Raw genomic sequence first — 24,891 nt, 5'->3', positions numbered from 1 at the left:
TCGCATTTAAAAAAAAAAAAAATTTATGGTTTACTATTGGTTTTAAACTGCTATTGAAATTGTAGTGGGCATACTTTACCAGTAGGTGGCATCAGAGCTTCAGTAATTTTTCCTGACCAACCAGTCTGTCTTCTTCTGTAGTCTGGTTACCTGAGGAACGTCACCTGGACCCTGTCAAACCTGTGCCGCAATAAGAACCCTGCACCTCCCCTGGACGCCGTGAAACAGATGCTGCCAACACTTCTCTGTCTTTTGCATCATGAAGATAAGGAGGTGCTGGCGGACACCTGCTGGGCAATCTCATACCTGACCGATGGGCCCAATGAAAGGATCGAGGTTGTGGTGGAAACTGGCGTGGTTCCTCGACTGGTGCAGCTACTGGGATCAGGCGAGCTCTCCATTGTGGTAAGTTGGTGGAAAGTTGTGACACTCATTTGTTCTTTTATAGATAACTTTTTTTTTTTTTAAGTTTTTTTTTCTTTTTTTTCTCCACTCTTCCCACAGACTCCTTCACTGCGTTCCATCGGAAACATCGTCACTGGTACAGATGACCAGACCCAGGCAGTGATCAGTGCTGGCGCTCTTTCCATGTTCCCTGCTCTGCTGCGCCACCATAAGAACAACATTCAAAAGGAGGCGTCCTGGACCCTGTCCAACATCACGGCTGGCAGGGACTATCAGATTCAGGAGGTCATCAATGCTGGCATTGTGCCTTACCTGGTGGAAGTTCTCCGACGGGTGCGTTGCCACTTGAGCACAGGAGAACACTTGTCTGTGAAGCTGTGACCATGTTTAATTTTGAACTAATTTTCATCTCATACTTTATGCAGGGTGACTACAAGACCCAGAAGGAGGCCGTGTGGGCAGTGACCAACTACACCAGCGGAGGCACAGTAGAGCAAGTGGTTTACCTTGTTCAGGCCAACATACTAGAACCCTTGCTGAACCTGCTCTCCACTAAGGACAGCAAAACTATTCTTGTCATCTTGGATGCAATCAGCAATATCTTTTTGGTATGATTTCGGTTAACATGAAATATCTATTTTCTGAATGCATGTTATAGATCTTGAGACATGCATAGATATATTGTTGACCCACGTCTCAACAACTGATGCATAGAACCTACTTGTTTTTTTCCCATAATGTTTTACTTGGATGTAAATGACAGTAGTTCCCTCGTAACTTTTAAATATGGGATTTTATTCTCTTTTTTTTTTCTTTTTTTTTCAGTGTCAAACCTGCCATTTTATTATTTATTTATATTTTTAATTTAGGCTGGTGAAAAGATTGGTGAGGTTGAAAAGCTGTCCCTGATGATTGAGGAATATGGCGGCCTGGACAAAATCGAAGCTTTGCAGTCCCATGAAAATGAAATGGTCTACAAGGCCTCCCTCAACCTCATTGAAAAGTATTTCTCTGGAGAGGTCGGTTGAATGTTAAATCTATATATATATATATATTACTTGGAATTTGATTTATGCATGTGAGATATTATAAATATTTTATTTATAAAATATACATGCATACAAATGTACACACGCACTCTGCTTCTTGAAAGTGTTTTAACTAGCTGTCCTTGTGCATTCTTTGTTTCTTATGCTTAGAAAACCCTGCTTTTCCTAAATTCCTGCTTTTTATGTCCGTCTCTCAGGAGGAAGAGGACGAATGCGTTGCCCCCGAAGCGACAACCGATGGCTATGCGTTCCAGATCAGTGAAAGCCAAAGCACTTTCAACTTCTAAATCTCTAAACTGTGATATCTTTGTATGATTGTTCTGAACATTTCCGCACACCACTCGTCTTGTTCATGTCTGTCTTTTGTGAGGACCTCATGTTCCGAGTTGTACATACGAATCTGTTTCAATTTTATTTGTTGTAAATAAAAAATGGAAAAGAACAAGTGGTTTTTCGTTTGCGTGTCTTGTTTATCCAAGACTTATTTTATTAAGTGTAAATAAAGTGGAAAAGTAAGTGATTCCAGTATACGATAGATAGAGACACATAATGACAGACAGAGATAGATGGAGCGCTATGAATAAGAAGTGGGTGTGATGTCACAGTTTGGGCGGTTTTAGTGGCTCAGCAGATGCCAGACACCTTACAAACCACATTTCCTCAATCCAGTCGCCTGTAGCGATACCATTCCCTCAAGGTCTCCTTGAAACGGCAGCAGAAGCCGAGCGCGGCTCGTTCGTGGAAAATGCGGTGATCTTCAGGAGGTCTTTGTAAGACGACCTTTTGAGGGAACGTCGTGGATTTACTTTCGCAGACGCTAGAAATACGAGGAGCGCGTTAAAGCCGCGGCGCGAGAGTGTATGTATGTAGACATGGCAGGGCTGTGCACATCCGGGCCACAGGACCGTGACTCCATTCTTTTCTGTTCACTGTGAAACTGGCGTTGAGGGCAACCAAAAAGCGACTCTAACATATTCGACTCGTTTTCTGTAGTAATCAGACTGGATAAGGGTCAAGGACATGTCTAATCAAGGAGTTAGAAGAAATGGACCCGTTAAGTTGCGTTTAACAGGTAAGGAATTTGCGACATCGACACAGTTTCATCTGAAACTGGCTAACCGCTATTGCTGTAAGTCATTGGGGTTTTCAGTCTTTACATGTGGGCTTTATGTTTAAAAGGACTCTATAGAGTGTTTAATTGTCAGATAATACATGTTTTTTTTCTTTATTATGGCCGAAACTGTTGTTTTGTTGCAGCGCTGCGTTCTTTAGCAGGCTGGGGCAGCGTCATAATGAGCGCGAACGCAACAATTATCGTTACATTTCTTTTGCGTTCATTGTTTACGTTTTCTAAGTTGCGTTGCGACTATCGTTAGCGTGCTTATTAAAGCGAAAACACGCGGCTACATACTCGCTGATCCAGGGATTTTAAAGATTAGCCATCGGCGCTGCGAACAATATGGCTTATTGACATAAATTCGGTGTAGTAATTTACAAAACGCGCAAATTTAAAGCGTAACGTTACTTTTTATGGAGCCATTTGCGCCAAATGTAAAATGAGGGTTTAAGAAATCGTGTTGCGTTAATCACATTAATGTTAGGCTGCAAGGGTTTAATCTCTTCGTTGTATTTGAAATGTTTGTTCCATGTGGCATTGTAAACTATTACACTAATTAGGCTACTAGGTAGCGGGGATTAACCAAATAGAGTCGTGTTTATGAAAATGAAGAGTAATATCGATTTTACACACACACCTATAAAATGCCAATAGATGGTACTGTTAAAAACAACTTTGTTAATATATTGACCGACAGTCGGTTTGACCGATATTTTGTAGATACTGTAACTTAATCCGTTATCGGTTTCTTAATATAGGCCTACTGATAAATGGCATTTTTTCCCTGCAACTTTCTTGGGGCTTTTTTTGGGACTTTCTTCCCCGTTTTATAACCTGGGTTATTGTTAAAATTTGTTTACAAATTGCAGTTGTTTACATTTTAAATTATCCACAATGTGTATGCTTTTGTTTTTATACTTGTAACAAGTTATTGTGTCAAAGTAGTAAAATAATGAAAAATTGGTTCTTCATGTCTATTATTTGAAAATTAAATCTTTGAATTTGGTATTGTCCTACAAAAAATATTGTCAAACTGTAATTTGTGAGTACTATGAATTTTCACAATATATATCTTCACTGTACCCATGAAGTACAGGTTTCACTTTAGAAAATTAAAATATTAAAATTTTTAAAATATTTTAACCAATATACAAATGTTTTTTACATGTACAATATGATGACTTTTAGTTATTGTGTTATTACTATTTTTTACACTAATAAATAGCTTAGGCCTAATTATTTTTAGTGCGATGTTAAAGACATGATATGCATTATGGATGTTTATATTAATGACTGCCAATATTTATATATTTTTTTTCGTTTATTTGGCTTGTGACTGTTAAATGTTACTCATTTCTTACTTCAGAATGAATGGTTGTTGCATAAAAGATGAGTAATTTATGCAAACAATAAGTAAGTTGCGTTTCCTGTGAACGCTGCCGTTTCCTGTTGAACTCTTAGTTGTGTTGTTGTGTGATGTTTTTTAAAGACCCACCAAATGGCAGTAAGACCCGATGTTGAAGAATCAAAAATATGAATATCGATGAAAAACATTAGTCAACCTGATGATCGGTCTGTCTCTGTGAAAGTTTCTGTTGGTGACCTCAGGGAATGCTTTCCACAATGAAGCATACCGTGCAGTGAAATCAACCTCCAGGTATGCAGCAGGATGTTGTAGCATTCATCATGACCCAGCAGTGCGGTTGTGGGAGGAAGCAGCAGTCTGTGAGACTGGGAGATTCGTCTGTGGGGCTGTGGAGATGTCTGGCTCTCACATATAGAAAGAGCCCATTTTCCTCCCTGGTTGCTGTTGCACCCTTAAATGAGCTATTTTCACTGCGCCGTGGGTTGGAATGAGGATAAAACTTTTACAATGACTGACCTGCTGTCATCTCGCAGCTTCCCGCCGGTTCTCAGTGCTGCACTATATACGAGATTAACCTAGCTGCACCACAGTGCAACTCGGTTTTCTGGAATCAAGGCATCCTGATTGGTTGAAAGCCTTTTAATGTCTCTCTGATGTTTTTTTTTATTATTATTAAAAAAAAAATTAGCAATGGCTGTTGTACATGTACACCGAACAAAATTTGGTGTAGAAACAGTTTTCACTTGGTAATTGCTATTACGTTTCATTGTAACTGTTTGTGAAACATAAGTAACACATTGAATTAAATGTGATTCTGAAGTAGAAAAACTAAAAAGTTATTTTCTTATAAAACATACTCTGATAACAACTTCGAATAACCTTTTTTGTTGTTGTTTTTTAACAGTGTACAGCTTTTTTATGTCCAGTGCAAGCCATTTAACTGAGGAAAAATCACTATAATGCACAACCTTTCCAGGCTAAATGCTTTAATGTAGTATTATTGCTGGATTATTGTGATAATTTGTTCAATTTGTGATTCCTGAGCCCACTTTTAAGTATGGCCAGTTCCTAGTGATCTTACACCCTTCATTACTTTGTACAATTTTGTCATTATACTTTCTTAAAAGGATCGTTGACCCAGAAATCCAAATTAATTTATTCACCCTCACGTCTTTCGAAACCTGTATGACTTTTTTTTTCTTCTGTGAAATACAAAAGGAGAATAACAAGCTCCAAAAACACAAAAAAATCCCCATAATGCACCATTAAAGTAACTTGTGTGTTGTATTTCAAGTCTTCTGAAGCCGTACAATAGCTTTGAAAGAAATGTAACTTATTCACTGAACGTGTTGCTTAACAGCCATTCAGTTTGAATATAAAAGAGCAGATTGCTATAAATACCTCCTTTTGTGTTATGCGAAAGTAAGTCGTACAGGTTTCAGAAGACACAAAGAGTGAGTAAATAATGACAGAATTGTAATTTTTTGGCGTGTTTAATCAAATGCTTTATTAAACATTTAAGTACAGTTTAGCAAGTTAGTTTTTGCTTACTGAATCATGTTGGAGATGAAGAGGATCTCATGCTTTCTGAACCTATCTTGGTCTTGTTATTGGTAACGGATGACAACATTTCTGCTGTAATCCTCTAGGTCACTTTTATTTAGCTTGATGCAAACAGCTAAACAAACACAAGATGACAGCGGCCATGTTTGATGTGCCTCCAGGATCAGCGCTCCGGCAAATTCCAAGTTTTTCCACTCGTTGCAAGCAGCCAAATGAAATATTTAAGCTTGCGCTGTGTCTGATGGAATGAGGTAGAGAGGAAAGTACAATTAGAGCTGTAGTCTTATGTTTACTGCAGTAGACTGCTGTTCAATGTCTGTTTCTGATGGTAATAAGCTGATATCATTGCTTGGTAATTAATAAATGTGCAAGGATCATGCATACGATTCTTAGGTATGACTCTAGCAGGATGTAATGGTGGTGCAGGGCTTTGCAGACTCTGGGCATTTTGTGGTGGCGAGTGGCATTTGTGGAATGCAAATTCACTGAGGAAATCAAAAGGACTCCCCTTACCCTTTAAAAAAGATTTCTTGTGTGGATTGATACAGATTCTTCATTGGTTTGATCTGCTGTTTTATTATGGCTCTTCTTGGGGGTTTATTTTTAGGTCTAGTCCACTTTTACTGCCACGTCCCTTAGGAGTAACCTTGGGTTAAGTGTCTTGCTCCATGGTGGTAGTCCAGGATCGTAATCTAAGGATATCATTACATGTACTTGTTATTGCAACATTTGCATTTGCATAACTGGTTACTTGACATTTAGATGCGTGAATCTCACAAAGCCTGTCTAGATTAAGTCTATATGTAATTGCAAAGTCTAATGAAAAAAATATTGTCTTGTGCTTAAAGGAAATGTAGCGTGTTTTAGATCCTTACATATTTTAGCTATTGCTTTCTCATTACTGTAGTGATGAATAATTAGAGAGGATAGCTTGGTCCTGAAATATTAGAAATTTTGATGTGTTTTTGGATTATAAAATGTATTAAATGTGGCGTTCAAAAATGTCAGTTTAATTAGCGCTATCAATAGTGGTATCTGTGATTTGTCCATGTTGAAAACAAATTAAATGGTATCACTCATCCCTAATTATTATTTTTTTAATTATTACTGCAGTACATAAAAAAATAATACATAATTTGTTTTACCATTTATTGTGGTTTAAAAATACTGTGTAATATTTAGGATCTAATGAGAATCACAAATCATCATTGACATAATGGGAATTACACTTTACAATTTGCAGTTTAGTTGAAAATTTGTGCATGCATTACAGTAAGAAGAATTTGTAGAGACCATGTTTATTTGTCATGAAAATTATTTTAAAATGTGAAAATCACAATGGTCTTGTTGCAAAATATATGTTTTGTTTTTTTAAGTCTGAAGACCCTTTTTACCAAAACACATATAGAAGATGCAGTATGAAAGGACTTAAAACAAGGATTAAAAGTTCCACAGAACTGAAGAAAGTGTGTGTGAAGTTCCCTAGAGTTGTCTATCACTTCTGTCATGCTTTTAATGTGACTAGGTTGTGCCAGGGTAATGCCCTTCATCTCACTGTGAGAAGCGTTGTCATTCAGAGGTTTGTTGTGTGACTCACCGCATGGTTTGGCGTCTCCTTGTCTTTTTCCTCTCTGTTTCACTTTATGCCTCAGTTCAGTCATATGTCACAATTATAGTTGTCTGGGTGTGATTTAGAATAAATAGTGTCCTTGTATTTTTATTCTCAGACTTAGTCTATGGAAAGCCTAGAGGTTTTAGTTTTTAAAATAAAAAATTACTTTCTTAATACGCAGTCCTTGTTGTTCATGTTATGCCAAAGACAAAACATGTGGCTTTGTAATCTTTAATCAAAATGTAATAACTTGCTCCACCTCTGAAACGAATTTCCTTGTCAGCTGACATCATCAAGCCCTCTTGTTTTTCAGCCCCTCCCCCAATCAATCCTGTACAACATAGGGAATCCGATTCCTTTTTTTCCGTTTTAATTTTTCTAGACTCCGTTTTAATGGTTAAATTAAATTGTATTAATCAAAAAGCAAGTCTAATCAATTGAAAACATGAAACTTCCATAAGTTAAATGCAATTTATTAAAAGTTTAATAAAAATAAAATTTTTAAGGCCATATGAAATGCGTGTTTTCCACCCTCAAATTTAGTTTTATTTTACCAAATTCTGTGTTTTTCATAAATTTTCTGGTTTCCATTTTAATGGTTTCATTAGTTTTTTCTGTTTTTTTTTTTTCAGAAATACTGTGTTGTGTATTTCAATTGTTCTGGTAAATAAATTCTGGAAAATAATTTTTCTGGTAAATATTCCGCAAAAAGAATATTTTAATAACAATTAGTACTATCATTACATTAAGTAATATATTTCTGTTACAGTTTCTTCAAGTTAAACCAAACTTATATTTTGACGGGTTGCTGTGAAGACCTTTAAGTTTGTTTGTTTATGATATGACGATAGTTTTTCTCACAAGAAATGGTAAAATGCTCATGAAGTGACTCTCGGAGCAGTTAGCCTTTAGAGATCGTTGACGCTTCAGTATGTGTGTAGTAAACGAAACCGCGCATCTGCGCCATTCATTTGCGCAGAGGAGTGCAGAACATGCAGAATTCTTATTTAAATAGTATTTTGCAGCTTGATATTCACAGACACTAAATTCATCCCAAATTTGCCAAATTCCATGACATTCCGCATTATACAGTAAATTCCGTTTTTATGACTGGATTCCGCGATTCCATCCGCATTTTCTGCATCGCAGAAATCCACTCATCCCTAATTATTATTTTTTTAATTATTACTGCAGTACATAAAAAAATAATACATAATTTGTTTTACCATTTATTGTGGTTTAAAAATACTGTGTAATATTTAGGATCTAATGAGAATCACAAATCATCATTGACATAATGGGAATTACACTTTACAATTTGCAGTTTAGTTGAAAATTTGTGCATGCATTACAGTAAGAAGAATTTGTAGAGACCATGTTTATTTGTCATGAAAATTATTTTAAAATGTGAAAATCACAATGGTCTTGTTGCAAAATATATGTTTTGTTTTTTTAAGTCTGAAGACCCTTTTTACCAAAACACATATAGAAGATGCAGTATGAAAGGACTTAAAACAAGGATTAAAAGTTCCACAGAACTGAAGAAAGTGTGTGTGAAGTTCCCTAGAGTTGTCTATCACTTCTGTCATGCTTTTAATGTGACTAGGTTGTGCCAGGGTAATGCCCTTCATCTCACTGTGAGAAGCGTTGTCATTCAGAGGTTTGTTGTGTGACTCACCGCATGGTTTGGCGTCTCCTTGTCTTTTTCCTCTCTGTTTCACTTTATGCCTCAGTTCAGTCATATGTCACAATTATAGTTGTCTGGGTGTGATTTAGAATAAATAGTGTCCTTGTATTTTTATTCTCAGACTTAGTCTATGGAAAGCCTAGAGGTTTTAGTTTTTAAAATAAAAAATTACTTTCTTAATACGCAGTCCTTGTTGTTCATGTTATGCCAAAGACAAAACATGTGGCTTTGTAATCTTTAATCAAAATGTAATAACTTGCTCCACCTCTGAAACGAATTTCCTTGTCAGCTGACATCATCAAGCCCTCTTGTTTTTCAGCCCCTCCCCCAATCAATCCTGTACAACATAGGGAATCCGATTCCTTTTTTTCCGTTTTAATTTTTCTAGACTCCGTTTTAATGGTTAAATTAAATTGTATTAATCAAAAAGCAAGTCTAATCAATTGAAAACATGAAACTTCCATAAGTTAAATGCAATTTATTAAAAGTTTAATAAAAATAAAATTTTTAAGGCCATATGAAATGCGTGTTTTCCACCCTCAAATTTAGTTTTATTTTACCAAATTCTGTGTTTTTCATAAATTTTCTGGTTTCCATTTTAATGGTTTCATTAGTTTTTTCTGTTTTTTTTTTTTCAGAAATACTGTGTTGTGTATTTCAATTGTTCTGGTAAATAAATTCTGGAAAATAATTTTTCTGGTAAATATTCCGCAAAAAGAATATTTTAATAACAATTAGTACTATCATTACATTAAGTAATATATTTCTGTTACAGTTTCTTCAAGTTAAACCAAACTTATATTTTGACGGGTTGCTGTGAAGACCTTTAAGTTTGTTTGTTTATGATATGACGATAGTTTTTCTCACAAGAAATGGTAAAATGCTCATGAAGTGACTCTCGGAGCAGTTAGCCTTTAGAGATCGTTGACGCTTCAGTATGTGTGTAGTAAACGAAACCGCGCATCTGCGCCATTCATTTGCGCAGAGGAGTGCAGAACATGCAGAATTCTTATTTAAATAGTATTTTGCAGCTTGATATTCACAGACACTAAATTCATCCCAAATTTGCCAAATTCCATGACATTCCGCATTATACAGTAAATTCCGTTTTTATGACTGGATTCCGCGATTCCATCCGCATTTTCTGCATCGCAGAAATCATAGAGCCCTAACAACATTTGTTTTTCTCATGTTTCTCTCAGAAATACATCATATTGCTGGAGTAAATTGGGTTATGTTAACTGTAAACACGCAGTGTAATCATAGTCCAGCATGAAATTCTGGGGTTCAAACATTGATTTTAGTAGAGAAAATTCAGAGTAGAGTGTTTATTTGTCAGCATCAGACTGTCGTCCTTGTCTAATTGTGATGTAATAGTTAATGGAATGCTATGGAAGTCATTTCAGCCATGTGGGTCTCCAGACAGAACGGCTGGTAAAAACACCATGTTTAGCTGCATATGGCTGTCGACTTGGCTGCCAAATTTCCGAATTGCATTCTAGTGGAGACTTTAAAGGGCAGGAGGGGAAAAAAGCCAACAAATCGAAAGCAGGCGAAAAGAAAGTGCAATAATCACACGCCATTTGTAAACGTTTTCCTTCTCCGACTGAGAGCCCTCAAATGATTGAAATTGTTCCACCAATTAATAGACTGAGACTGGATTTCCTGTTGGTTCAGCTGCTCTGCTGCAAGGCAAAGGCAGAGACAGTTGTGCTTACAAGCCATTGCATCTGAACTGCAACGGCCAGATAAGCAGGACAGCTGCGACAGAAACGCAGACGCAGGCTTTTAAATAAGAACTGACTGCACTGACCGCTGCGCTCTGCAATAGTTCAGACCAGGTGTGAAGATGTTAGAAGCATTTAGGTTTGTTTTTCACGTCTCTGAGCAGTAATGCTGTCTGTTTTTCCTTTTTTTTTTTTTTAAACCTTGATTGACCAGATTGGACTGGGGGAAATGTGATCCAGGATCAGGAACTGGTTTGTGGTCCGATGCCAGCTGAGACAAGTCTGCGTATGACTTCCACCGCATGTCTGGCTGAAAACGAAAACATTTGGCGAGACGTTCCTCATTAGCACTCTTTAATTCTGTAGATCAGGAACAGCTTTCAAGACATTTCACACGGTTTTGTGGTCTCAGGCGGGACGATTTTTAATAGTAAACATTTGGGTGTATAACGTATATATCTGCGCATAGGGACTCTGTTAAATGCACTGGGCCTGGTTTTCATTTACAGGCTATAGGCCTCAATTTCTTTACATTTTTTTTTCTCTTTTTGCTGTCTCTCCCTGGTTGTTTGTGTCAGTATTATGGAGGAGAGCAGTCCAGCTTGTGGAGAAACTAACTGGCCTTAAAATAATCAAAAATCGGCCGATACATATCGGCGACCGATACATCGTTGCATCCCTACTGCTCACCTCAACTAAATGTCTGTTTCTCATCTTATATTAATACCTACAGCTGTGTTGGGGGTCACATTAGTGATTTGTATCATAATATTGGCCTAATTTCCTATTTCAACCTTTGGGGATTTCAATTTTAAATTGTATTGGATATTAAGACTCGGTTTTTAGAGGACATATCATGATTTAAGTTTCTTTTCTTACCCCATTTACAAATTGTGCTTTTTGTTTTGGGAATAATTTGCCAATTGTTTCCTTTAAGAACAGTATAATTCCTTTTTTTAGTGTAATTCTGGGGTGACATGTAGACTTAATCTAGACAGGTTTTGTGAGTTCCACCCATGTCGTCAGTAGCTAAATGTCAAGTAACTAATCATGTAAATATGTTTGTTTAGTTATGTGTCTGTTCAATTTTGTTAGATTTACACTTAGAATAAGAATAAAATGTATTTGCCAGTGGACTATAAAATATATAAAGATGTTCTTTGAAAGCAATATCTTATACAGGTTTTCAAGTAAGTTTATCGTGTTTTAAAGGGGTCATATGATGCTTTTTTAAAGATCATTATTTTGTGTATTTGGTGTAACAGAATATGTTGACATGCTTTAATGTTCAAAAAACACATTATTTTTCAAATACTGTACATTATTGTAGGTCCTCTATGCCCCGCCTCTCTCAAACGCTTCGTTTTCTACAAAGCCCCCTCCTTTGACAAGCGCAGTCCGCTCTGATTGGCCAGCTGACCCAGTGCACTGTGATTGGCCGAACACCGCAAGCACGCGTCGGAAATGTAACGCCCCTTACCATAATCGCAGCTTCAGCTTTCAAAGTAAATATCAAGACAGTTAATAATGTCATTAGTTTTACCATCAGTTCAAGCCCGAAAGGACAACAGAGTCGCGTGACAGACACAGTGAGGAAGCTGGTATGTGTTTGCAGTACACAAGCCACGGTTAAGACAGCTGACTCCACTGTGATGCGACCCTGTCTCTCTCTCTCTCTCTCACACACACACACACACACACACACACACAAAACGCGTTACTCAGCGCTGCACAAAACTCCGCATTTGAACAGTCAATAGCAAATACTTAAACTAATAACAAAACAGTAGCTGATTCAGAAGCGCCAGATTGTCATAGCAAAGTCAGAATGACCTCCTCCTAGGTTCACGAAACGGTCGTCCATAAAATGCATTGCTGTTCTGTTGTAAGTAATCTTAAAGATTCCTAAATGCATCTACTTTCGGAAGGCCAAATAAAGTGCTTTCGCCTAGAAACACACAGCTTCTCCCTGACATGGCTGCTTCAACACTAACTGCGGTTACTGAAACCACGCCTTCTTTCTTTGCGTGCACATTTGGGCAGCATTATGCAAATATTTCCACATAGTGAGGTAGATATGTGGGGGCGTGTTAGAACGAGCCGTTTTAGGGGGGCGTGGCAGAGTCTTAACTTTGATAAAGAATATCTCTTTGGTTTTGAGACTTTAGTCTTTGCAACTTCAGGGATCTTAGCTATGCACAATCAGCTTGTAACACTCCAAAGAGAAAGGAAAACTTGAAATCGCAACATATGACCCCTTTAAGAAACATCTTACCCAAAACTTTTGAATGTTAGTATATAATTAACATTTTTTATTTATTTGTTTTGTTTTATTTATTGATTTTTTTGCACATTCATTGTACATGCATACTGTAAATATTCAGCATTTTGTATTAATATATACATCGTATCTTTGTATATTTCATGTTTATGAATGTGTACAATAGTGCTTGAAATTGTTGCACATTTGGGTGCATTATGCAAATATTTCCACATAGTGGGGTAGATATGTGGGGGCGTGTTAGAATGAGCCGTTTTAGGGGGGCGTGGCAGAGTCTTAACTTTGATAAAGAATATCTCTTTGGTTTTGAGACTTTAGTCTTTGCAACTTCAGGGATCTTATCTATGTACAATCAGCTTGTAACACTCCAAAGAGAAAGGAAAACTTGAAATCGCATCATATGACCCCTTTAAGATATTTTTACTTGAAAACAAGACAAAAATACTGATGAAGAAAAATGTACTGTTTAGTTGTTGGGTGAGTTAACCATCTTGTCCCCTCCGTAGTGTGATTATTGACCAATGCTCACAGTTTAAAATAGCCAAATATTTGTCCTTTATGGTCGATATAATGTTCTTCTACTGGTCTTTCATTGGATTCAGTGGTTCTTGTGTGGTTATTGTCCAATGGTCATAGTTTAAAATTGGCAAATATTGGTCGTTTGCAGTCGATGTGATGTTCTTCTACTGGTCTTTCATTGGATTCAGTGGATTTTTAAGACCAGTGCTGTTTATAGTAGAGGACACTGATGGATTGTTAGGAAAATTAACTCAGCTAAACTACATGCTGTTTATGGGTGATTCAGATGGGAAAGTACTGCTGTGTTGATCAGATAGAGGCGGTTAATGGTTTACAGTTGGAAAAGCATGCCAGGGTTGCTCTCTAGTGGGAATTAAATTGATAAATGACAATAGACTAAAATACATGTCTTCATTTGACAAAGAGTAGATTTTATTAACCCTTCCCTGCTGGACGATCCAACAATTTGTGTGTGTGTGTGTGTTAAATGAAGAAACGGCAAGTAACACATTGAATTAAATGTCAAATTTTGAAGGTTTCTTGTAAAACGTATCCCCATAATCAGTTTTATTTACAACTTTGAAAAGTCATTTTTCGCATGCTAGTTGCTTTAGAATATGTCAGCTGTTTTCTGGTCTAGCTTTTTTAGATTTTTAGCTAATTATGTATTATTTGTGTTCATAATTAATATTTTCATAAATCGATAAGATTGTGTAAAAGTGATGCAAACCACATCTCATTTTTCTGCTCTACTGAACTTCTCACTTCAGCGGCGCCTGAGCAGATGAGACGTGAAGTATCTACTCAAAGGTAAATTCGGGGGCCGTCGGCAGAGCCACACACAGCGGTGGTCCCGTTCCAGAACAGATCTTAATGTTTACCTGTAGCAGCTCCAAGTGCACCTAGGCAGTCGTCCAGACTTCCTGAGGTCTGCGTTGTTTAGTCTGAGCCCACTACCCCAGACCTTCCTCCACCGGTTCACCATGTCTGCTCATAGTGGTTTTTCCTTTTTGTTGAAGTGTTAAAGGTCTGGGTTATATGGCCCGGATCTTTGGGTTTCCCCTTCACATTTTAGAGCCACGTACCTCAGGAGAAGGGATATGCCTATGTCTTCTCATTGTTATGGTTGATATGGTCTCCAAAGCAGTTTGTTTTTCATTAATACCGTATCGGCAGCCAAAGGGCATTGCTGTGGGTTGGGTAAAGGATTTAGTGTTCAATTTGATGAAATCCTTCCTGCTGTGATTAGATGAAACATCTCACATACCTTGATTAATTTGGGTCATCAAGTTAATCATAAGGTGACTATACTTCAACTTTAATTCAACCTGAGTGTGAACAATCAGGCAAATATTTGTTTTTCAGATTTTCTTGTGTACTCCTCCCAAAATGTTTTGGTTCATTGAAATCTTGTTCCTGGAGGTTTCGCTTCAACTAAAGTGTAAATGTTACCCTTTAAGACAATTTGTGTGTTTATTTTTTTGCTGAAAGCAACCACATGCTTGTCAATTATGATTTTTGTTCATTAAGCTGGAGCAATGGTAACATTTTTTAGTTTTATTGATCATGCAAACTTTTCATGTTTTTAAAATGCTTGATCAAATATAGTTTGATTTGGGTTTTTTGTAGTGATCCACACACACTTTCTGCAAGTTTTCATTACTGTCCATCTTAAAATGAAGCAATTAATTTAAACTTGTGGGTCTTTTTGAGTGAATCGGACTGCATTTGTTGCGCAGAATATATTTGATTCATTAAAAAGAGCCAGCTCATGTGCTTATCGAATTTTTTGCTAGACAAAAATGGTTCGTAAGGTTAATTTTTTCATGAATTGGACTACTGTGGTTGCGCTACATGTTTTTCCATTCACTAAACAGAACTGGTTCATAGGACTCATTTGTTCATGAGTCACACACTGGTTGTACTTTTCATTTTGTCAGCTCAGTTGAAAACATTGTCATTTATCTTGTCACATTCACTTCAAATTGCAAACTTACATTTATGACAAAAATTTATTTTTAATGATTCGTTTATTTTTGCAGTGGTGATTCAGAAGCATTGCAGGAAGGTTATGTTGTTGCAGTCAAACTATTTGTGACTGTAATCTAGTTCTCTACAGTTAAACCACATTTTATGGTGTTTCTGCTTTTTTGTCACTCGATCAGTGAATTATAGTTTTGATTGACTTGTCAAAGGTAAATGCACTTGATTCAGACACATTTCCACCAGGTGAATTATTTATTAAAGGTGAAAATGTTCTCCTTCAAGCAAGCTTTCAGTATCAGCGTTGGCCAATCCCGTGATTTGCAACCTGAAAGAAATGATTCACAGTCTGAGATGGAAACCACAGAGGAATTCTGGGATAGCCACCGATGGTCCTTAAGTCTCGTGTTTTCTTTCTGTCTTATGTGGCGTTCAGTTTGTGACTAAGTGGTCTCTCAGACCTCTGACTAAGAGACTGACCTTTGGCATTGTAAAGAAGGCGGTGGAAAATGGATTCCAGGACTCTGATCCAATCCGATAATGTCTTTGCGCCTCCTGTAGCACTTATGGTAGCAGTATCTCGATTGGTCACAGAGTTCTCCGTGATAAGCGCACATCTTGACTCAGATGTGAGCTCGGCCAAACAGGATGCCAAGAAGCGGCCCTAATGAATGAGATACCAATCCAGTGAGTGAGAAAGTAAAACTAAATCCTTCCTTACTCACAAAAATCACGAAAGGGGGGAAACCGGAGAGTGCGGTAGCAGGAAGCAAATCCGAGATTACACCTAGCTCTCCACTACCAACGAGACGACCTCTCCACCCTTCTCTCCTTTCCTCCGTCGTCTTTCCCGTACTGTTTTAAGAAGCGAAGTAGGAAGGAGTGGCGGAGAGAAAGGAAGCCTTTTGTTTACAGACGAACAATGCTGCGAACAAGAGCGCGCGGCCCTAGAGTTGGAGACAAAACATGGCTGCAGACGGGCAGGGCAAGGCTGGGCCGGTCCGCAGATAGTGTGAGGGGAAGCGGTGTGAGAGAGAGAGAGACGGGGAGGAAGGAGGCCTGCATTCCAGTGAGATGCCTCAGCCTGTTTGGAGTGACTGGATTATACATTCAGAAAGTCAAGGATGAACTCATGAGCAGACTTTTCAGTAAGGCACACTTTCAGTCAGACAACCATTTTGTTCCACCACAAAAGACCCCATGAAAACAAAATAAGAGCTTTGTGGCTTTTAGCCCATGTTTGTTAGCTGTATGCTAGGGACACACACACAGATATAGGCTACATATATACACTTTATATACTGTGTGTGTGTGTAAAAGCATTAATTATCTGAACAGTGTTTGGTTTTTCAGTGCCTTTTCTCTCACACCCCCACTTCCTCTCCAGTATTGTGTACCATGATGCAGCTTCTCCATTATTTAACCACTAACCCCATTTTTGTCAACCCCCAATTTTTCCCACAATTCCTTGTGTCCTTTCCCATCCATCAATGTTCTTTGGGAAAAGACTTCTTTCTAGTCCATTGGTGGTTGATGACTTGTCACCATCATTGTTTTTTGTTATTGTTTCCGAGCTGTTTGGATGGAAATTAGACTTGAGTTTAATGTTTTAGGTATTATTTGACGCCGTCATACCATGGTAGACAAAGAAATACATATATCAGGCCTTCCATTTTCTTTTTGTTGCTCTCTGTTGGAGACAGTCCATCTTTTTGTCCCTGTAGTTGAACCTCAATTGATGGAAGAGCGGTTTTCATCAAACAGACGTTAAGGACAATCTTGCATCACACTAAACCAGTTGAGCTTGTTAGTAGCTGAGCTTTGTAAACCTTTGGGCAACACTTCTCAAAGGAAAGATGGGATATGGTGGATTGTAGTATGGCGAATTCTCTTCACAAACGTCTGGGAATCGGGATTAGCCAAGAACAATGACAATTGTGCCATAGTTGGCGTGTTTTGACGGTGTACAAAAGTGTTTTTGACAGCTAAGATTTGTCTTTTTGCTCAAGCAACGGGTCCAATCATATCCACTTCACCTCTCCTCTTTTCTTCTCTCTTGTTTTTGTACATGTATTCATGGAAAGCATGACACAAGACTCCCAGCATGACCAATAAAATATTGATGTGCTGCCCTGTACGTGTGATCAACTATGTCTTCTTTTTCCAAAGAAAGATGTGATCGACTTGTCAGGAAATTGCCTAGTCATTCACGAGGCGTCCACTGCACCAGACACGACGAGCGATAGCATCTAAACTTCAATGCTATTTTTAGCTCCTTGGTTTCTGGGTTAAAGTCAAAACCGTTGAGTATGTCCTGTTTTTCAGTTGTGTTTTAAATGGTTTAGATGAGAAGGTACATAGACAGTTTCTCAGGCAAAAGTTTTCGCAGCATGATGGTTACGTATCTAGACTTCCTTTTTGGTTTTGCTGTCACGTTTGGGATTCGTTCAATTGGTTTTCCCTCTCACGTTTGCTTTTGTCTCATTTTAAGACTACTTGAAAGATGATAAAACATCAAAAAAGCAGTCCTTTGGCCACTTACAGAGTCCGCGTGTGATTCAGAGAACAAGAATGCACGAACGTGACACAGAAAAAGAAAAGCAGAATGGAAGAAAAGGGCCACGTGTCATGGGAATGATAATGTATGCATCCTGTAGAGCTGGACGCTCATCTTCTGTGGGAACGAAGCCCTTTAGAAAGTCCTTACTTTTCCAGAAGTCCTTCGAGACCTTCACAGCTCATGTGCACCTCGGCTATTTTCACACCGCTTCTCGATGTAGATCCGTGCACGTTTGTTTCTTCGTTTCATCAATGCTTTCTGGGTTTTTTCTCACTCTCTTTGTCTCTCCATTGAGCTCTACGGATCACATCGCAGTCCTGTCTTTAGCTTCCAGCCATTCTTGACGCAAAGAAGGTGTTTGTGATGGACACAGATGCACGTTGAGGCCGCTTTGTCGAGCTCTTCCAGACTCCTTGATAAGGGCAGAGCGACGGCTGCTGGTACTGACCGTGTCACTTCCTTTTCCTGGTATCAGACTGCTCTCTGCCACCCGCAGGCTGCTACTTTTTGCTTCCACGGCCTAAATTAGCTACTATCTTGCCCTCTGGAGCTAAATACACACACAAAGCCACACACAGTTGGACCAAGGAGAACAAACAGAGCTGTCTGACTCCTGCCAAGTTGAAAATGCATCTGAAAATGGCTTTTTTGTCTTATTCAGGGAGTCAGTTACATCGAGTACCCTAATCATCTATCTAAGAGCTGTGGGAAACCAGAAACTGCAGCTCAATTTTATCACTTCATGTTAGCTCTTTACAATGTTTTGTGTTATATTTCCATGCATATATTAATTGTCAACATTTTTAAATTCATTTTTGGCCTTTTTTTAATGGTGTTTGGTAAGGCAAGCATCACTATAACTGTTGCTCCATGTATTATACTTAAGCAAAAAATCTGTCACTTAATGTCACTTAATAAATAAACTTTTTCGTTTTTAATTCATGTTTGTTTATTTACTAATATTAATTTGTACAATTTAAGATGTTAAAACTGGGTTATTGTATATAAAAAAATTAATGAATTTAATAATTAAGTAATAAATGCTTTAATTTCGTTTGTTGTTATTTCAAGACAATGCATTATCTCATGTTGACAAACTGAACCTTATTGTTAAGTGTCATTGAAATTTCTTTTAAATATTTCAAATTTTGTTCAGTTTGGCTATAAAAATGCTTATCCTGTCTTTGCAAATCACTGAAGAAATCATGTAAATTCATTAGTCTGAAGAAATGAATTCATCAGATTTTGTAGCAAACCTGAATAAAGTTATGGTAACACTTTACAAAAACCCTTTATGTATAATGCATTATAAAAGTGGTTTTAATGCATTAATTATGCCTTGTAATGCACCTTATAATGTATTGTACGATCTCATGAATAATTGTAACCACAGTTAAATAACACTTATCAATTGATTGTTGGTATAATTATTTACGGCAAGATATAATGTACAATGCACATTATGAATAATTATGTGTTATACCCTTTATTAACCCTTTATAATGCATTATACATAAAGGCTTTAAGTAAAGTGTTACTCCTGAATTTCAGCAGTGTGCAGCATCTTTTGAAAATGTTAATTGAGAAATGTAACAATTTAGAAACAACACATTTTATTTGTACATTTAGAATGTTTGAAATAGTTAGGGATGCACCGAATATTCGGCAACCGAAATTATTTGGCCGAAAATAGCAAAAAAATATCTTTCGGTGTTCGGCCGAATAAGTGAAAAGGCCGAATAACTGCAGAATGTTATATTTTCTAATGCACGCACGAATTGCATGTATTCTGACAGCGCTGCACGAGCTCGCGAGCCAGGGTTCAAAGTCCAAAGCGCGAGGAAAATCTGCGCTGAAACTGTTACTCGTCAGTTGCTCAGTAACATATTTGTGAATTTTTTTAAAGGCATGTGACAATGTGATACGTGCGACAAACATCTTACCAAATTCGTAATGAGAATCATTTATAAATCTGCATACTGTTTTCAACAAAAAAAAGCACTGAGATCTTCCTGCGGGTTTCTGCCAAAGTAAAAGCCGAGAAAAAGCAACAACTCAAATTGTGCTTTGTTGGTATAATGTCTGCTAGAATGAAAAAAAAAATGTTCAGTGTTAAGTAAATATTTTTAAATTGTTGCTTTGTAAAGCAGGACAAAACAATAAAAAGCACATTTTATTGTTTTGTCCTGCTTTACAAAACAACAATTTAAGTAAATATTTTTTAATTGTTGTTTTGTAAAGCAGGACAAAACAATAAAAAGCACATTTTGGCAATTTAATTAATGCAATGGTGAAAAAAAAAAAGGCAAAATAGGCCTACATGGGGGAAAAATTTGAAAAAACGTGTTCGGTATTCGGTATTCGGCCCAGTGTTTCATTTTGTTTGGCTTCGGCTTCGGCCAAGAATTTTCATTTCGGTGCATCCCTAGAAATAGTAGCTTAAAATGATTATTTGGCAGTATTACAAGTAGGGTTGCAAAAAGGTGGAAATTTTCCAGTTAATTTTGGAAACATTCCAGAAATTTTGGAAACTTTCCAGGATTTTTTTGGAATCTTCCAGGGATTTTTTTGAAAGTTTCCAGAAATTTACCGGACATTTTCCACCCCTTTGCAACCCTAATTACAAGGCCAAACTAACCCCTAGTGTTTAATAAATGCTAAATTTAGTTTTTACTAAATACTTTTTAGCATTACAGTGTACAACTCTCAGTAGGGAAAGCATTGCTGTCAAGCGTTCTGTGTCTTTTGTTTCGAGTAGCTGTTATCTGATGCACTAAACTAGTGTCACAAATTTCACGAGCGTCACAGAAACCAGTCAAACCTTTTTTTAGTTTACTTTTAAGACAGGAAGCAGATACACATTGACAGAATCCAAGCCAGGATTTTATCTGCAGTTCGCTGCCAGTACAGCGCTGTCGTGTCTATTTATATGAGCTCACGCATTGATGTTTTACTTCTGAAGAATTGATAAGTGTGTGTTAGTGGCCATGAATCACTCCGTTCATAAATGAACATCTGTGGCGCAACAGATGCTGTTGCTCGGAGGACAGATGCATCGGAATTTCACTTTGCGAGTGATTCACAGCCAGACTGATGAAACTCTTTCGTAGGAATGAAGATTGGCTGCATTATACACTGCCAGTTCACTATATCTCACAGAAATATTGATCTGTCACTGCAGACCACGAGGAACGGTGCTTTATGAACTAGTACTGTGACTTTCCCAGCTGTGGGATTGGTGTGTTTCATTAACTGCTTGAGTGCATTTCACTCAGGGAATTGGGCATCGTTCCTGATTTAAGAACCTCTTCAATTAGTTAATGACTTTAGTAAAAGGAGGTGCCATATTTATAGTCAAAATTAAATTAGAATTATTTACATATTTGATTAAATACACAGTCTTGGTCTTACTGTAAACTTAAAAAAAAAAAAAATCTAAATGATTAATTAAAATTTCTTGTAACTTGCTCCGTCTCTTAAATGACTTTCCTTACAGATTACATCAGCAAGCTCTTATTTATTTATTTATTTATTTATTTAATATATAAGTTCTCCGCTTTAACTGGCTATGTTGCATCCACTTTTCACAATCCATTCAAATAGCATTGTAGTTACTTTGTTTTGTTGAACATCCTGTTTATCTTGGAAATCAGATTATGAAGTAAAATCACTGCATGATGACTTCAACTTAATGCAAATGAAAATGAGGTTATGGCAGATAAATATACTTTAGTTGTGTAAATGAGTATTGATTGCTCAGTCAACAAAACTTTGAAAGATGTCTTTCCAACATTTCAAGTGGACTAAAAACTTTCAGAAAACATGCATCACGTAAATTAAGAAAGTACTGTACTTCCTCTCAGTTCAAAAATGAAAAGTTGCTGAACCTTTACTTTGGGGAAATTGAAGACTACATCAATTGCCCCATGTGAAAACATCACAATAATCCACACGACTCCAGCCCATCAGTTAACATCTTGTGAAGTGAAAAGCTGTGTAAGAAAAAAAATCCATCGCAAGTCCTTGATCCATAATAACGCTTCTTCCAGCGAAAAAGTCCATCTCCTGTTGTCCTCACATCAGAATCCACCAACATATTTAGAACAGTTTGGACTTGTAAACGGGGCTTAATCTGTGCATATTTCTCTCCTGATTCAGTCACAATGAGTGTTTCACTGGAGAGAGTAATCAACAGTTTGAAGTTAAAAATGCCTTAATGATAAATATGTTTCTAACAAATATGCAGCTTTTACTTCACAAGACATTAACTGATGGACTGGAGTGGTGTGGATTACTTGTGGATTATTGTGATGTTTTTATCAGCTGTTTGGACTCATTCTGACGGCACCCATTCACTGCAGAGGATCCATTGGTGAGCAAGTGATGTAATTTCTACATTTCTCCAAATCGGTTCCATTGAAGAAACTTATCTATATCTTGAGGGTAAAGAGACTTTTCTGCAGTTCCTTTACGTATAGTGTCTACTCAAGTCTATTAGAAGGGCAGTTTCTACAACTGCTACTGTGCTCATAATTCAGTTGTTTTCACTCATAGTTTTTATGCTTATTTTTCATTTTATGTACTCGTTCCTAAATGCTCTGTTACTAGTTCTTCGAATTCGTCTCTGATACAGACACTGACACTTAATGTTAATAATTGATAGAGTTGAGTGCAGACGAGGTGTTGAAGGCTGAGTGTGTGTGTGTGTGAGACTTCCATACAGAGAGAGAGGGAGATACATTCCAGATGGTGGAATGATGAGGTGGGTTTCACTGGAACGTTAAACATTCCCAGGGATGTTTGCAGAGAGAAATTCTTCCTCGACTGCGAAGCAAGCATGTTTCCTTTTTATCCGATCCCTCCCTCTCCTCCTTCTCTCGCCATCTCCCTCCCTTCTCTTGGACTCAGACTGTTGCTATCATCACCTGCTGCAACTGTTCAAATCCGTCACACAAGTCTCTTCGCTTTTCCTGACACACTGGCTCGATAAATTCATTTTATTAGTCTTTATTTCTAAAAGCTTTTTTAAAATGAGTATTGACTGACTGTATATATGTACGTGTGTGCTGGTGTGTGTGAGTTGAGGAACAGCCGTGGCCGTGCCGCAGACAGAATCAATAGCAGTCTCAGTATGGGTGTTTCCGAGTATGTTTGGATTTGCTAAGTAAAGTCTGCAGCTCACCTGCACATCAACATTCTCTCGGCCCTTTAACCTCCTCCACACATTCCAGTTATTCTTACCATCTCAGCTTTCTTCCATCTGGAGGGGCGAACTGCTGTAGTTTTTGTGTGAATACCTCAAAGGTTGTGCTCCTGCTCTCTAGTCGCCCTTCATTCCTGTCTTCGCATTTTCTGCTGCAGTCTGTCCTCTCAATCAAATGTCTGTCTGCCCTCGTTTTCTTTTTTTCTTTTTCTTTATTGATCAATCAATCAATCAATCAAGTCAGAAGAACTTATTAAGCTGAATGTAGGCCAGCGGTGGGATGTGGATCCAAGTTTTTTTTTTTTTTACTTTGCATCTCTAATACGTTGTGAGCTTGATCTGGGAGTGCTGAGTGCCGTAAGAGCCGCGCTATGGATTTAAACATTTACTCTGCGGTTTGAACACGCTGAGATCCTAAAAATACAGAACTCGGAAATTAAAAACATATCTACCAGTATGAGACCTAAATCCCCCCACGGACTCATTTTGTGCACTGCAGAAAATCATTTTATTAGTCATTTTCTTTAACGTACATGAATAAAATACATTTATTTGAGAAGCAAAATTGCATAAGATGTTAAGATGCTAGTATTTGTTTTCAGAGAATGACTTGAATTAGGTTAATTGTACCCATCACATTGGTAAATTGTTGTCTCGTTTTAAGGATAAATCATTAATAAATACGCATATTTTTTATGAACTAAATTTAAAAAATTATCAAGGGGATATGAGATAATTATAAAAATATATAAAAAATAATAGCTTAATTCAAGAGATATATTCTATATTAAAAAATAATAATAATTAGCCGTTAAATTTAAATAGATCTTGTTTTAAGGATGTTGAGATTTTTACTGGAAAACAATGAAAATTGCATTCTGATTCCAAACTCTGTTTTATAACATAAATCACTGTGGTGATTTACATGTTTGGCAAATATCTATTTTGATCCAAAATGTCCAAATAACAATGTTTTTTCCTCTTTTCTCTCTGCAGTTCTGTGCGCAAAGAACCTGGTGAAGAAAGACTTCTTCCGTAAGTATCCAACCTTCATAAATACTGAGAATGTGTTTCTGAAATCGAGTGAACTATTCCTGTCAGCATATCTCAGCGCAGTGTTTTAGCAGAGGCTCATCTGTTAAAAGTGTGCAGAGAGAGATAAGTGCTCTTCCCCCACGAGACACCAGAAATGTGTGTCAGTTCGGGGAGACAAAGCAACCGCTGCTTGACACATGTATACTCGCCTCCACTCTCTCTACCCTGACAAACACAAACAACCAAGCCCACATCTGAATCGCTGATCAGATATCAAAGAGAGAGACAGACGGTGTTGGGAGGAGGGAAGAGAGACAGGTACCAGGCCAGACTGATGAAAAAGAGGAGAAAGTCAAAAAGGGAGTAGCAAAAATGTGATGCTGGTAGAGGAATGAGGTTTTGCAAGACTGTATGTGGTTAAATTAAGACTACAATCCTGTAATGTAAAATGTGTGACATTTTCAAAAAAAATGAAGGGACCTTAAAGGGGTCATATGATGCTGCTAAAAAGAACATTATTTGGTGTATTTGGTGTAATGAAATGTGTTTATGCGGTTTAAAGTTAAAAAAACATATTATTTTCCACATACTGTACATTATTGTTTCTCCTCTATGCCCCGCCTTTTTGAAACGCGTCGATTTTTACAAAGCTCATCGGTCTGAAAAAGCAAGGTGTGCTGTGATTGGCCAGCAACGGTCCTCCATAAAATGTGCTGCACACATCTGAATATTTGGGTTGAAGTGTTCTGGTACAGTGTTGTAAATACAACTTAACCACTGATTT

The 24,891-nt window shown here is 37.4% G+C and overlaps 2 protein-coding genes across 4 annotated transcripts in view; both read left to right on the top strand.

Moving 5' to 3' along the window:
* kpna2 (karyopherin alpha 2 (RAG cohort 1, importin alpha 1)) overlaps positions 1-1,896 on the top strand; it is a 4,085-nt gene extending 2,189 nt beyond the window's left edge. For both annotated transcript variants that reach the window (XM_016563759.1, XM_016563758.1), the window contains exons 7-11: positions 142-405; positions 505-738; positions 831-1,013; positions 1,275-1,424; positions 1,652-1,896. In XM_016563759.1, the coding sequence (XP_016419245.1) occupies positions 142-405; positions 505-738; positions 831-1,013; positions 1,275-1,424; positions 1,652-1,741 (921 nt within the window). In that variant the 3' untranslated portion in view covers positions 1,742-1,896. The remainder of the gene's footprint in view (positions 1-141; positions 406-504; positions 739-830; positions 1,014-1,274; positions 1,425-1,651) is intronic.
* A 189-nt stretch (positions 1,897-2,085) lies between these two features.
* Positions 2,086-24,891, top strand: part of smurf2 (SMAD specific E3 ubiquitin protein ligase 2) — a 57,107-nt gene continuing 34,301 nt past the window's right edge. For both annotated transcript variants that reach the window (XM_016563756.1, XM_016563755.1), the window contains exons 1-2: positions 2,086-2,526; positions 24,069-24,107. In XM_016563756.1, the coding sequence (XP_016419242.1) occupies positions 2,475-2,526; positions 24,069-24,107 (91 nt within the window). In that variant the 5' untranslated portion in view covers positions 2,086-2,474. The remainder of the gene's footprint in view (positions 2,527-24,068; positions 24,108-24,891) is intronic.

Source organism: Sinocyclocheilus rhinocerous, unplaced genomic scaffold (genome assembly GCF_001515625.1).
Source record: "Sinocyclocheilus rhinocerous isolate Xijiao unplaced genomic scaffold, SAMN03320098_v1.1 scaffold950, whole genome shotgun sequence".
Lineage (NCBI taxonomy): Eukaryota > Metazoa > Chordata > Actinopteri > Cypriniformes > Cyprinidae > Sinocyclocheilus > Sinocyclocheilus rhinocerous.
Note: the sequence above shows the minus strand (reverse complement) of the source record. Positions and strands in the feature narration are given on the sequence as shown.